The sequence below is a fragment of the Triticum aestivum genome, chromosome 7A (assembly GCF_018294505.1).
Source record: "Triticum aestivum cultivar Chinese Spring chromosome 7A, IWGSC CS RefSeq v2.1, whole genome shotgun sequence".
NCBI classification, from domain to species: domain Eukaryota; kingdom Viridiplantae; phylum Streptophyta; class Magnoliopsida; order Poales; family Poaceae; genus Triticum; species Triticum aestivum.
The window spans coordinates 705,060,297-705,075,058 of NC_057812.1; the positions used below are offsets into that span (position 1 = coordinate 705,060,297).

Below are 14,762 nucleotides of genomic sequence, written 5' to 3' on the forward strand. Positions count from 1 at the left end.
TCCTTCTGCGGCGGCTCGCGCGTAGGTGGAAAAAGTAAGTGTTTTTGTCACCATGCAATAGCCATTCAATCCTCGCCCTCTGCCTCCAAAGAATTTCCTCTCGGTGATATAACTCCACCAGGTGATCAACAATTTTTAATTCTGCCAATGCTGGACCGGATCTGCCTCCAAATATGTGAATGACTGGCATCAGGAGAAAATCCCAACCAAATATGACTGGCCCAACAAAGCTAGTCTGAATGATCTCTCTCCAAAAAAAGCTAGATGAAAGAAAGAAGTGATGGGGGCCCAGGCCAGCCCAGCCCAACGAACAAGTATGATGGAAGAGGCCGGTCCGGAGACGAGGCCCGACTCCGACACGAGGTTCACCTGGAAATATATACGCGTTCTTCTCAAAAATAAAAAAAGGAAATATATACGCGCCGCCGCCACCTTCTCTCGTTTTCGTTCAGAGAAGACGAAGATACAGCGGGAGCGACGGAGAAATCCACAAAACCCCAACCAAACAAGGAGAGGGAGAAGCGGAGCGGATCCGGCGATGGGTTTCCCCTTGACCCCGTTCCAGACGGAGAAGGAGGAGGCGCCGGTCCTCAAGGTCAAAGCGAAGAAGGCCAAGCCGGAGGTGGCGACGATCAAGGCCAATGTGGAGGTGGAGACCATCACGACGGAGGAGGGGCTCATCAAGTTCATGGAGCTGCTGGAGAAGGAGCAAGCGTTCCTCAAGGCCAAGGCGGAGGCGGAGAAGGAGGAGGCGGGCTGTGGCTTCAAGAGAAAGCCGGTGTTGGAGCGGGACGAGGAGTTGGTGGTGTTCATCGCGAGGATGGAATCCTTGAGGCCGTTGTACGGGGAAGAGGACGTTTCTGACGGCTACAACTCGCAGGACGACGACCCGAACACCACCTTCGACGATGTCATGGCGCAGTTGGAGCAGCAAATGCAGGTCAACAATGCTCGCTGGCCCTTCTTGGTGGGGGCCTAATCAAATCCCCCTCAAGATGCTGATGGGGTCAGAAGGAGAGCTTCATCACACCAATGTTATGCCAGTTACCAACCCTCTATCTATCTATCTATCTATCTATCTATCTATCTATCTATCTATCTATCTATCTATCTATCTGTCTATCTGTCTATCTGTCTCTCTGTCTATCTGTCTATCTGTCTCTCTGTCTCTCTGTTTGTCTGTCTGTCTGTCTGTCTGTCTGTCTGTCTGTCTGTCTATCTATCTGTCTGTCTGTCTATCTATCTATCTATCTATCTATCTATCTATCTATATTTCTAGTTGATCCTGTGGACATATGTGGGATTGATCCACCTACCCTGATGTTATTGTTGCGCACCGATGAAGCAATGCAATGTGAGACTGATGATCTATCTAGTAGTAGTATCTATATGTTATCTACTGATGGTATGCTGTTCGTCTGTGATGAGATTGTTTCTGGTGATGCAATGTGATGAGATTTCTCTTGAGCTTCTCTGTGCCCTGCTGGTTGTTGTACATTGTTATATGTTGTGTTGTTTGCCCATGTGATTTTGCTGGAGCAAGCAAACCCTTTCAGGTTTAAGATCCTTTCAATTGCCAGCTTGAATGAATTACTATTTCTCTCCTAGTTTCCATGTCCACATCTACATCAAAGCAGTCACATAAGTCTAGGTTTTGTTTGAAAAATTATTATTGTGATCCAAGGTTCACATCTCAGTGTTATCTACTACTACCTCTCGATCCATAGTTGTTGTTGTCGCTGATTTAATTTTCTACAAAGTTGTACTAAATCACCGGCAATTATTTTGGATCGCAGGGAGTAATATTATTGTGACCTCCTGAACCAGCTGGTAGCCATTAATTCGTCTGAGATATGTGTTTGTTCCTGATGCAATGTGTCATTGTCTCTGAGCTTCTATCTGCTTGCTGGGTTGGATTGTTTCAGCCACACAATTTCTTTTTGTCCTTTCATTTCGCTTGATGACACAACCATTCTTCTCCATGTATTGTAGACTTATAATTTCTTTCTGTGATTTCCCAATTGCCTCCACAAGAGAAGCATGTGAACTTTTCAGCGCAACAGAATAAACATGTCTCACTTCAAGATACACACAAACACAATATGCCTCTGTTTTTTTTCTTTTTTCTTTTTGCTTGATTGCTGTTGTGACATCTGATCAAGCTATGAGGTGATCTGGAACAAGGCATGTGATCAAGGTACGTAGAGACAGAGATGTGTTTGATGAATCAAACCAGACAACACCATGACATGTTTTATGCACGCCGGGCATCCGCTTTAGGCATGACACCAGAGAACAAGGCATCTGCAGGGTACAAGACCCTCTGAAATTTGACCTACGTACCCTGCATCTTCTTGTAGGTAACTAAACACTTCCTTGCCCCTGCAGCTCATGATAGTAGTAGGCCCCTGCAGCTCATGATAGGAGTAGGCCCTTAAATTCGGCAGTATGATGACCACGCACTCATGTTGAACGCATGTGTTGGAAATGAGGATATTTATGAAATCCTGTTAAATTTTCTTCCGCTTTAGTGCATGGAAAAGCTGGGATGAAGTCGCGGAATGAGTTGAGCTCCTTCTTCACTCTATATTGATTTTCTTGACTAAAACATTGCGTATTTCCCATCGTCAAAACAGGGCATTTGATGTATAATTTGCAAGCTCATTTACATCTGCAGCAAGGTGCTCTAAATTTTCTTTTCATTGCCTAGAGCAAGAAGATCGAATGTTCAGGTTTGGATACCTCTGCTATTTCTGTCGCGCGAATGGACTATTCAATAACCAGAGTTATATTTCTCATGTTCATTTGGTTCAGATCTTTCAGGATGTTATTCTTTATCTGACGGGTCTTGCATTATCCACTACCTGTGCAATGAATGTTGACACTTTCCCTGGATGACATCTTATCAAGCAAAGACTGTTCTTATTTGTGCTCCACAGTTCACTTTTAAATTTGATAAATTGAGTGCATTTATGTCTGAATATGTAGTCGGAAGGGATAGTGAGAGATGTTTGCTCCTGAGAAGGGGGGTTTAATTTCTTACTTAGCAAAATGTACTGCTTACTCGTGTTTAGCGACCTTCTCTTTATTCTCGTTACAACGAATGCAAATTTGAGTGTTGATTGTTTCTTTGGAGCAGGTAAGTGCAAATACTATGTGATGTGGTAGTAACCAATGAATGTATACATTGTTGTAGCATCTCTGTTTGGGTGTAGCAAAACAAAAGAAGACCAAAATGTTAATGTACAATGGATCCATACATTACCTGCCTGTATTGTTCGGAACTAAGGAACTACTATTCTTTGTCACACTTCTTTATGTAAAAGTACCTTGGGCATAATACAATTTCATATTCCAGTCTGCAAGTTGTAAGAGCAAATAGTTAAGTATTTCCAGTTTTAAAATGTTTTGAATCATACAAGGGAGGAGTATGCTTGTTTTTGAAATATTATTATTGTGATCTAATGATCACACCTCAGTGTTATCTACTACTCCCTCCGATCCATAGTAGTTGTCACTGATTTACTACAAAGTTGTACTAAATCTTTGTACTACAGAAAACTACAGAAAATTGCGAATAGAAGGATGCTACAGGATTTATAAAACCAACACGACACTCCTCCCCAATTATGATGATCCATTGGCATAAACAACTTTTTCTTTTGTGTTATCTTTCATATCCCTCGCATGAATGATGAACCTGCATATATTGCCTTTAAGAGTGATGCTTGGATATGAAGGGATCATGAAATCTTGAATATTGTTGCCGACGCCATGACTCATTTGTGAAGATGTGGCATGGTCAATCCAGTTCTGGTATGAATCCATAGACCACACTTTTCCATACGATCCCAAGTCTGAAACAGACAAAATAAGGAATCCATGGTCCACATTTGTACATCAGTTTTTAGTTTTTTACACAAGACTAACTGGAGCTTGTTCCTCATTCTATTGATTGCTAAAGTAACAGAGCAAATAAAATGAATACAACATGAGAAACAAAAAATACCCAAGCTTGAAGTTGTTTACCGTATATTGAGGTGCTAGAGATTACACTAAAAACTGTCCAAGAAATAAGCATAAAAAGGTTGCTCAAAATAAATAGTATGGCACGATGGCATAAAGGAATGTCACATAACAATATAGTAAGCCATGCAATTCAGTTTGGATGCTTCTCTAATACTGAAAGCAATAGCCAAATATCACTGTATAGTTCTTTCAGAGTAATAAAATGGCAGACTCGCTTCAATATCCAATCCAAATGCACGCATCTGACTCAGAATTACAAAATGATTAGGTAATTATGCATGTAACCTTAGTTTTCCAGAACACATGCTCATGCATATTAGATATGGAATTGGCAAGATTTAGAGCCGCCTACTTGCCAACACCTTCAAATGTGAGATAAAAAAATATGGAAAAGAATCTTCATGAAACAAAGCTGCATACAATACCGAAACAAGAAAATATCGAGTGGTGATAGAACTCGAAATACAAATGTTAGAGTACGTAATGGGCCTAATGGGCCTGGCCTGACAGTATAGCCCGTTAGTCTTAGGGTTAATTAGAGATAAGGGTCGCTTGCTTAGGGGTCAAGTAAGCCTTGCTTGGGAGTCAAGTAAACCTCTATATAAAAAAAGGAGATGTCAATCTAATCAAGTAAGAATTAAGAAGGAAATCCCTTCCATCTTGCCCGGCCGTGGACAAAAGGCCCCTGGCTGGCCCTCTCGCGCCCTCCTTCTAGGAGCACCATAAAAATTTGCTATCAGCTAGCTTCGGTTCGATCATGTCTTCACTGCTGCCCAACTCGTCTCTTCCGCTGCAGTCACCTCGTCGCCTCCGGCGACCACCACGACCGTCGCCCCGCTCCTGCCCGCACCGGGATCCTCCGTCGCGCCCGCCCCCGCCGTCCTCACCCCAGAGGAGGTGTCCGGGGCGCTGCAGGACCTAACCTAGGCGGTCCAGGAGATCCGCTTGTTATTGGCCGGGTCCTACGGGACGCACCTGGCTGCGCCACCCATCGCCGCCACCGCGCCACCGTGGCAGCTGCCGCACCAGGCGCCCTCCGCCGCGCTCGCTGGGCCGCTGCAGCTGCCATCCACCACCACCACCACCTAGCCCTGGCTGTAGTGGGAGCCGTCGCACCTGGTGGCCTCCGCTGCAGCAACCGCTTCTGCTGCCCCAGGGCGTCCCCGCCGCGCTCGCCGGGCCGCTGCAGTTGCCATCCACCGCCACCACCGCCCCGCCCTGGCTGCAGTGGCAGCCGTCGCACGCGGCGCTCCGCTGCAGCAGCCATCGCCGGTCAGCTCCGGCCCTGCATCGACTGCGTCGACGGGAGTCCCGATCCACCCGATCAAGTTCCAGCTGTCGCCATCACCGCTTCCCTAGGGCGTCCCAATCCAGCAGATCAAGTTCCCGCCGTCGCCGTCACCGCTTCCGGCTTGGATCACTACCTGCCACGTGTCGGTGGCGGTGAGGCTGCAGGCTTTTGCGCGCGGCCTCCTAGCGCGTCGGCGTGTGCGGGAGATGCGTGGTCTGTAGCTGCCGCTCCTTCAAATTGCCCTTCGCTGCGCAAAGGACCTCGATCTCGTCCGCTGCGTCGGGGGTCTTGGCATGCGGTTTCCCCCACGGGAAGTGGGCATGCTATTTTTCCCGCGGGCAGCGACCTCAGAGTCCGCGACATCGGCGGTTGGGGGGCGCACCCCTCCTCGTCATTCTCCATCGCAAGCCCTCCACTCTTCCCTGTGCGGTGCAGACCAACAGCCATCCGGCGGGGAGAAGGCAGGGTGTCACCGGCAGGAGCGCACCACGTAGCACCACTGCATTCCGCCACCTGCTGCCGCGAGGGCGCCTCTACTGGTCGCTCTTGCTTGGGAGTGGCCATACACATGCACTCCTTTTGTCCAGGTGATGTCCATGGGATCCAGGTGGCTGTACACGTGCACGTCCGATGTGCGAATGGTGTCCACTTTTTGATAAAGGGTCCAAAATAAAGCGTTCCAGTCCATTTCAGGTTGAGAGTAATAAAATAAGCCGAGATGTAAAATGCTTGTTTTTAGGTGTTAGGGTTGTGTTGCGTCGAGTCATGGTTATAAGTTGGTTAGGCTGCAGCTCGAGGACAAGCTGCATGTCCAGATGGGATGTAGTGTTAGAGCACGTAATGGGCCTAATGGGCCTGGGCTGACAGTATAGCCCGTTAGTCTTAGGGTTAATTAGAGATAAGGGTCGCTTGCTTAGGGGTCAAGTAAGTCTTGCTTGGGAGTCAAAATCTCTCTATATAAAGAGAGATGTATCAATCTAATCAAACAAGAATTAAGAAGGAAATCCCTTCCATCTTGCCTGGCCATGGGCAAAAGGCCCCCGGCCGGCCCTCTCGCGCCCTCCTTCTAGCAGCTCCATAACAACAAATAACTCCATGAGAGACTCATCCATTCTTCACCATAACTGGAGTTTTCTCAGTTTTTTTAGTAATTGTTAGATGCTGAAAGGATTATGTCATCCTAGTGTTAAGGCCTCTAGGGCATTTAAATTTGGTCTTAGTTAAGAAGAGTAGTCCAAAATGATGCCCCATTGATTAATTCAAGATGTAATTCTGCTAATTTAGAAGTCCGATAATTGGTAATATACACATGTAGGACATGGGTTCATATAATGGAACGGAAAGTGCAAAAGAATGTAGTTGATCACTCCAGTATTTTTTAGGTATAGAGCAGTTACCAAATCTCGAGTAAAACTGAACCGTAGGATCCTCATAAATGGTTTTCTGAACAATATCCTTTTTCTTCACTTCGTCCTCTCTTGCCAGTACATGTTTCAAGATTTGTTGTGCTCATGATTGCTAGAAATATAAATATACAAAGGTAACTAATAAATATTCATTCAACACTTGTTTTCTGTAAATGTATGTTTGGGTAAAGGTAGAAAGAGATATACAAGGGGAACCTGTTTGTACTGCCTCTAAAAGTATCTCTTATTGTGTCATACATTTTTCTTCCCAGTTTCCGCTGCTTCTAAAGAGATACAATACAAGGTAGATATATAACCACATGCAGTACAGGAGCAAACCATCAGTGGATCCCGAATTTACCGTTTATTTTATCATTACAATTGAAAATTATATGAGATCATGGAAGGTCACTCTTTTTCCAACCTGTAATGTTCAATGCAGTAAGTTGAGATGCAAACTATTGAAGGAAAATCGATTATGTACCTTTGCTATTTTTCTTGTCATGCTTATCGTTTATTGGTGTTGTATAGGCTCTCATTTGGGGCAGACAAAATAATATCTTAGTACACATCATCATCATTTTATTAAAGCAAAAACCAACTAAACTTGCAACTTAAAAATAAGTTTGAAAAATATACCTCAAACTATGCCAGGGATCCATTTTCTGATTCGGTTGATTCATCAATAGCTTCCTTGGACAGATAAAAAAATCACTCAAAGATGCAGCTGAAACAGGGCCTCCATGTTGTCCAACAGTAATGCGCTCTCGGATTGTTAGAAGGTGTGGACTGCATAGACATCAGCACCATATAATTCCCGTGATTGTGTCGTCTAGTTACTACCAAATGGATTAAATGATACATGGAGCTTGGTGGTATGGTGGAATACCTGGAATAACAGCCCACATTGTATCCTTGCTCCCTCCTGATATTAGATAGGAACGTGGCAGTCGAGTCTTTCCCCTTGGTGCTGGTGATATGGACAGCCTACGAACACAATAATAACTTGCAGTGGAACAAATCCATTACCCATTCACCATATATAAGAATTATGATTGTCTATCACGGGCCACACTTAACTCACCGAAGCGGTGGAGAAGGCGGCGCGTGCGGCCTCGGTCAAAGCCGTCGTCGGAGTCGATCCCCGCGCCGGGCGTCAGACTGGAGAGCTCGTAGTTGCGGATCCGGTCCATGCAGTTCAGGAACTCCACGAGCTGTCCCTCTTGGCCTCCTCCACCAGCCATCGCGGATTGAACCCGGACCTGGGCGTCTGCCGGCAGAACATTGAATCTGAGCCGTGAGATTAGATAACAGACCATAGGAGAAATATAGACTATTGGATTTTACCAGATGATTAGATCGGAGGCTCCAGATTACCCCGTGTACATTTGTTTTTGGTGGCCGTAGGAAAATTTCAATTCGCTCTTTTTAATAGTATATATATATATATATATATATATATATATAAGTAGAGATTCAGCGGAGTCTTAATCAGATCAGAGTTTTTGATTCGAATTGATCTTGTCATGGCGATGTCAATAGTGTGGAAATCTCGCAGATGTGATTGCGTTGCCCCTACAAGGTGGCAAATGACAATCTACAGAACTCTTGCCCTTTGCGTCAAAAATAAAATAAAATCTACAGAGCTTCACTTGGCAGTGGTTATGTCTATGCCGTTCTCGTTTCATACTACGTCTAGCTTCGGTGAGTGTAATCATCGATGTGGCTCTTCCCTGTACACGATTTTGGTGATGAAATTAAGAGTCCGTATCAGTCTGCAACTGTGGTAAAGCTAGCTTGAAGATATATTTCCAAGTCAATTTTTTTCCTTAATTTTTAGAGTTGCTATAATATCTGACAAGTGACAAAAAGTTTCATGATGGAATTGATGGCTAAAAATATTTCACACTTGGACTGATGACCGGCCCTAGTGTGCACGTGCAGAGAACATGTTGGACTAACAAAATTGAAACATGACAACATACTAGAGGTGTCAAAATGCATGGGGCCTGCAAGACTTGTTTCTACAGAGGCATTATTGGTGTGCTCATCGTTTCCTCTTTTTGTTCCAGAGCGGATGTATTATTGGTGTGCTCATCGTTTCCTCTTTTTGTTCAGCTGTTGGCTTCTCTGTTTTGAAAGTAAATTAGTTGGATGCAAGCTCACTGTTTCTTTCCAGTCGAACAAATCCTTTTCATTTCCTTTGAACAGTAAACTGAAAAACAAAATCTTTTGTACAAGAGAAAGCTAAGCTTAGAGCACGTTTGGTCTTTCGACCGTACGTCTCTTGATTGCGCCGCTTACCGAAAACGTTACCGACTTTTTGTATGGCTGGGCCGGTTTCCATCGCTTGTTTACGCCGCTTTGCAAAGCTTTAAGGCTGCGTTTGGTTCGGCTTCTAAATTGCCAGTTTCAGTTTATAGGTATTGTCGGCTGCGTTTGGTTGTTTGATATGCCCTCATTTTCAGTTTATAGGTACTGTGTGTATCTCTAAATTGCCGGTTTTATCAATGTAATATAAATTGTACTGTATATAGAAAACTATACCATTAGAACATATGACGTTTGAGTTTTCTCATTGTATATGTTTAAACAGAGAAGATGCATATTACGTTTGTCAAACTATCGATACAGAATATGCATGAGCCTTATAAACAGAGAAGATGCAGTATGAAATTAGGGTACGTACGTGGATATGGAACCTTGAGGTTATCGCAGTACTTAGCATAAAAGGCTTTCGTTGTCACACGAATGTGCACGCTGGTGTAGAGGATCTCAGTAGAAATCCTAATTAAGCTCGGTAATTTTAATGTTTTAGTAGAATAAAATGCAGGTCGAGTTTGAACCACTTTTTTCTTCTTCTTTTTTTGAGAAAATTTGAACCACTTTTTTTGGTATTTCTGACAAACTGGGCTTGCTATTACCGGCCCAGCCCGAGGAAGGAAAATCAATCAATCACTCGACCTACACGCACGCACTCACGCACGTACGCACCGACAACTCCTCCCTTTCCCATCCCGTCCAGGGTTTCCCGGCGGCTGACTGCTCCGGCCTACCTCGCCGGCCTCCACGCCCATGGCGACCTGCAAGAAGAAATTGGCGTCGCCTCTGACGGACATCCCCGACCACCTCCTGGATGAGATCTTCCTCCGGCTGCCCACCCCACAAGACCTCGCCCGCGCATCTGCTGCCTGCACCACCTTCCGCCGAATCTCCACCGACCGCTCCTTCCTCCGCCGCTTCCGCCTCCTCCACGCGCCACCACTTCTCGGATTCTTCGACCGCGACGGCTTCAACCCAGCCCTGCCGCCTCACCCCTCCGCTCCGGCCGCCCGTGCGCTCGCCGATTTCACCTTCTCCTTCCTCCCCTCCCGCCGCCGCTGGGATGTCCAGGACATCCGCGACGGCCGCGTCCTCCCGAAAATATATAATAGAACACCTGCACCCAGGCCCTCTCTATCTAGCCATCCATTTCTCACATCGTGATTCGTGTAAATAGATTTCTTTTTTTTGTTTCTCTCACATAAAACATGTCTTGAAGTTCAAACCTTTGCAGCGTGTGGCAAAGCTTTCTATCCAGAATCTAGGATAAATCTTTTAGATTTTTTTGTCAAACATAAATATACAAAATATAATTTTTTAGATTACAAAATCATTTTTTGTATATTAATGTTTGACAAAAAATTCTGAAAGATTTATCCTAAATTCTAGTTAGAAAGCTTTGCCATATTGCAAAGATTTGAACTTCAAGACGTATTTCATGTGAGAGAAACAAAAAAGAGAAAATTTTATATAGAAAGTTAGTTGTGTTGCACAAATCTTAAAGCAATATTGGACAGCCAGGATACCAGGGCCGGGGTGCAGGTGTTCTAAAAATCCACGACCCGCGTCCTCCTCCGCCCTGGGCCCCAAAAGGGCGAGGAGCCCCCGAACTTCACGGAGCTTGTGGTATGTGATCCCTTGCACCGGCGGTATCTCCTGCTTCCTCCAGTACCTGACTACCTAGCCGCTTCTCTGGACTCCATGGTTCGCAGGCCCCGGTGCGTGCCTTTACTCGTTCCCCTCAGCAAGGAGGAGGCGGCGGTGGAGGAAGATACCGCATTCAGAGTGATTTGGTTCGCGCGTTACAAAACTAGGGTGGCCGCCTTGGTCTTCTCTTCGAGCACCGGACAATTAATGAAGAATTGCTGCATTCAAGGGATGGAGCGATTTGGCCATTAGCACGCGCGATTCTTCCATGATGTCAAAGTCCCCCTCTCCGTTTGTCCAAAGCCATTATGCTTATGGCTGCTTCTTCTTCGACTGGGTGATGTTCAGGTGGAAAAAATTGCTAATGCTTGATACCAGGATGATGGAGTTCTCCATTGTTGACCTCCCGCCTGGAAAATGGAGCACGGAAGGTGTAGCCATTGTGGAGGCAGGGGAAGGCAGACTTGGGATGTTTGGTTTGCATGGTGAAATTGCATCTGACCTCAGCTATACCATTGCGTCGAACAAAGGCGAGAGTCCCAGCGAGTGGCAGATGGAGAAGACAATCTCACTAGATTCTGGCTACAAATATTTTATCAGAGGTGCAACAGGTAGGTATTTGCTGTTGACGAGGACAGAAACACTGCCAAACTCATCTCTGGAGAATACACTATGGATATTTCTCATTAGACGTCAAGACGTTTCAGCTTCAGAGGGTTTGTATGAAACAATGTAAGCCAATTTTGTTGTTTGAGCCGCCACACGTATATACAAACTTCCCACCATCGTTGTTGCCTTCAAGGACAATATGAAGTGGTAAACTTTCTATGCACCATGTTTATTTCCTTTCCATCATAATTATCAGACAGATTGTCTAATTGAGAGTGTTTTTGTTGCAATTATCAATTCTTGTTTGGTTGATTTAGTGTATTTATTTTCTTGGGCTCATGGAAAAAATATGGAACATAGTCCTGAATTGTTGTCTTGTTTGTTCTGATTGCTATTTTAAGAGAATGAGATTAGTAAGAGAAAGAATCTTGCACACTATGGGTAGCTTATGCATGAGTTCTGATGGAATCACAAAAAACACTAGATCATTGATAATCATCTTCGAGTAGTAGTTTTGATGGCCAGGAAACGAAGGAATGCAAGAGTAGATCCAGTTTAACAGAGCTCATTTAGTCAAGCAGAGCTAAATTTTACACTTCTCTTTTGATAGGTATAAGGAGTCAGAAAAGTTCTCATTTAGTCATTTTCACATGTATAATTTTATCTTGTGTCCTGTTTTCAGATAAACCTCCATAACTGGTATGGTCACAACTAAGATCTTGAGTCACTGCTCTAAATAAGAATACCTTGTGCTCACAGGCCACTGAAACTAGATTCAGCGATGTTGTTTTTATCTGAAATGAACCTCATAAGATCAAGGGAGTGCTTATCACATACTCCCTCCATTCTGGGTTTATACTGCTAGGTGCCAAGGTAGTACTCCCTCCATCTGGGTTTATTAGGACCCCTCGTATTTGGGGTCAAACTTTGACAATAAATTTTACTGATAAAACATAAACAATATGTCACAATAAATATACCGTTGGAATCCTCTTTGGAATACACATCCAATAGTATTCTTTTTTTTAGTCAAGGGGCAGCACACTTTCCGCCTTCCACTCATTCACAATCTTCTTTTTACAAACAATGGTCCTGATAACATCAGGTACACTATTATACCACAGGACCCAGCATCATGTTCAGCAGATTTTGCCGAAACATGGGCTATCTCATTACTACAGTGATTTACATGCTTGAACTTACAAGATAAAAAGATTGATGCTCTAATCTTGATATCTCTGATGATGGCGCCTATTGGGAGTCTGTCAAAGCCTGAACTTTGCACCTTATGTATCAAAGATAAGCAGTCTGAAGCTAGTTCAGTCTTCTGGAAACCTGAGTTCTTGGCGAAGACAAGGGCCTGGCGCAAGGCAAGGGCTTCAGCCACTTCTGGGACTTGCACATGATCCAAAACACCCCGATTTTCTGCCTGCACAGATCCTTGGTGATCACGAACCACGGCGCTATAACCCGCTTGTCCAGAGTGGGCAAAAATCACCCCATCAATATTTTTTGTAGCATATAAATCATATTTTATTAATCATATAGATGGTCAAAGTTTGATCCAAATTATGAGGGGCCTAATAAACCCGGACGGAGGAAATATATGATCTGCTGCTGTCCTGCAACATGGAATTACCACTTCAGTTTTTTTTCATGACTCATTTATTTATGTTGACTTGCCTCAGTCCGGCTATGTATTCCAACCTGTATTGCAAATTACAATTCTAACATACTAAAGCGAGTCTTTGCAGTCGCATGTTTCGAATTTTAGTTGAGATCAATAATCAATATTACCAATGTTCCTTTTGGTACATCATTTCTGTACTAGAATATCAGATGACAGCTAGTATATTGGTTCTCACTGCCAATATCTCCAGTTTCTTTCTTCTTTGTAAGTTAGAAGTTTGTTGCACTGCTAGGTGCTATATGAACTCCTGCACACAAAGGTCCCAATTCTGAATTTTTTCATCGTGGTGACTTGTCTATGTCTGGCTATGCATTCCAACTTCTATTACAAATTCCAATCTAAGCACACTGAAGGCGAGTGTTTGCAGTCACATATTTCAGATTCTGTTGAAACTAATATTACCAATGTGACAATGCTACTCTGCAAGATTCTTCATTGGTGCCTAAACTTCAATCTTATCTGTTCAGGTTCGACGGGGCCATACATAATCAGATCGGCATTGCTATTTCGAAGTAACAGCGATTTCAATAGCCTGGAGTCCTCACGGACGTGATCGCCTTGCCTACAAGACAACATGATCTACATTGCTTCACCTGGCGGTGGTCATATATATCTATGTTTCGGTTAATTAAGTGTAACATCAATGTGGACCTTCACTGCCTAAGAACGTGACGTTGAAACTATGAGCTCCTATAAATCGACAGCTGTGTTAAAAGCTAGCTGTTGTGTATTTTCAGTCAGATTTTTTTTCTTAATTATTAGTTAAGAGTTGCTATAACAGGCAGTCTGACTATTGGCAAAATGGCCACAACGGAACTGATAATGAGCAAGAACAATATAAGCAGCACCAACCTGCAGCTGGAGGGCACTCAGTTCTTTGTTGGTGCCGTTGTACGGTACCCTCGGGCCTCGGGGCACCAAGTTTGGATGACCAGTAGAAGTACCGAGAATTTGTTCCTCCTGAAATCTTGAATATGCACAAACTGGGTGGAAATATTTATCTGTTGCCTGATTTTTTGTCCCTTTTTCTTCAGGCAGTCTGATCAGCATTCTTGAGTTCATATTGGTTTATGATTTCAATAGAGTGCATTTCTCCCACCTTTGATCGGTTTGCTTGCTTACAGGACGCACACGTCAATCTACAGGGCTTCACTTTGCAGTAATAATGTCTGTTTTTTCTTCCTTTGATGCTACTTCTTCCTTCGGTTAGTCAAAGCAGTGGTGTGGCTATAAGGATTTTTTTTGCGGGACCATGGCTATAAGGTTGTCACAATGAAATTAAGAGTTCGTATCAATCAACACCTGCGGTAACGCTAACTGATGCACTCCATATTTTTCAAGTGACCTCTTTTAAAACTAGTTATAGTAATTATAGTACCAAGGAAAATCTAACAAGTGGCCAACCCAAGACAAGGACTGAAGCACCATATCGTAAGCAGCATGGAGCTGGAGCAGGTTGCTTGTTATTGTTTCATCATAGTATAATAATAGTGTTATTATAACAACAAATCTTATGGTCGGTTGGGTTGTATATTTGTACGTTTTGTATCATAATCGTGCATGTCGACCTAGGTTTAGGGCTCCCTCCCTCTTCAGGGTTGCTCCGGTGGTGGGAGGGTGGGGGTACCCCGGATCTTCGATCTCAGCGTGTACAAAGGTGTTGGCTAGGTGTGTGTGGCGTCGGCGCTATGGAGGATTTGGTGGCGGCGTTGTTTCTTTCTTTGCCGGAGTTCTTCTCTCCTCGCACCGTTGATCCTTGTGATGGCGC

At 44.1% G+C, this 14,762-nt stretch overlaps 1 protein-coding gene across 1 annotated transcript; it reads left to right on the forward strand.

Annotated features, from left to right (window-relative positions):
- The first annotated feature begins 9,801 nt into the window (after positions 1-9,801).
- LOC123153791 (uncharacterized) lies at positions 9,802-11,449 on the forward strand. Its single transcript, XM_044572734.1, is given in 3 exon segments — positions 9,802-10,167; positions 10,642-10,902; positions 10,904-11,449. Coding segments are annotated over 3 exon segments (1,155 nt in total). The 3' UTR covers positions 11,432-11,449.
- The last annotated feature ends 3,313 nt before the right edge of the window (positions 11,450-14,762 follow it).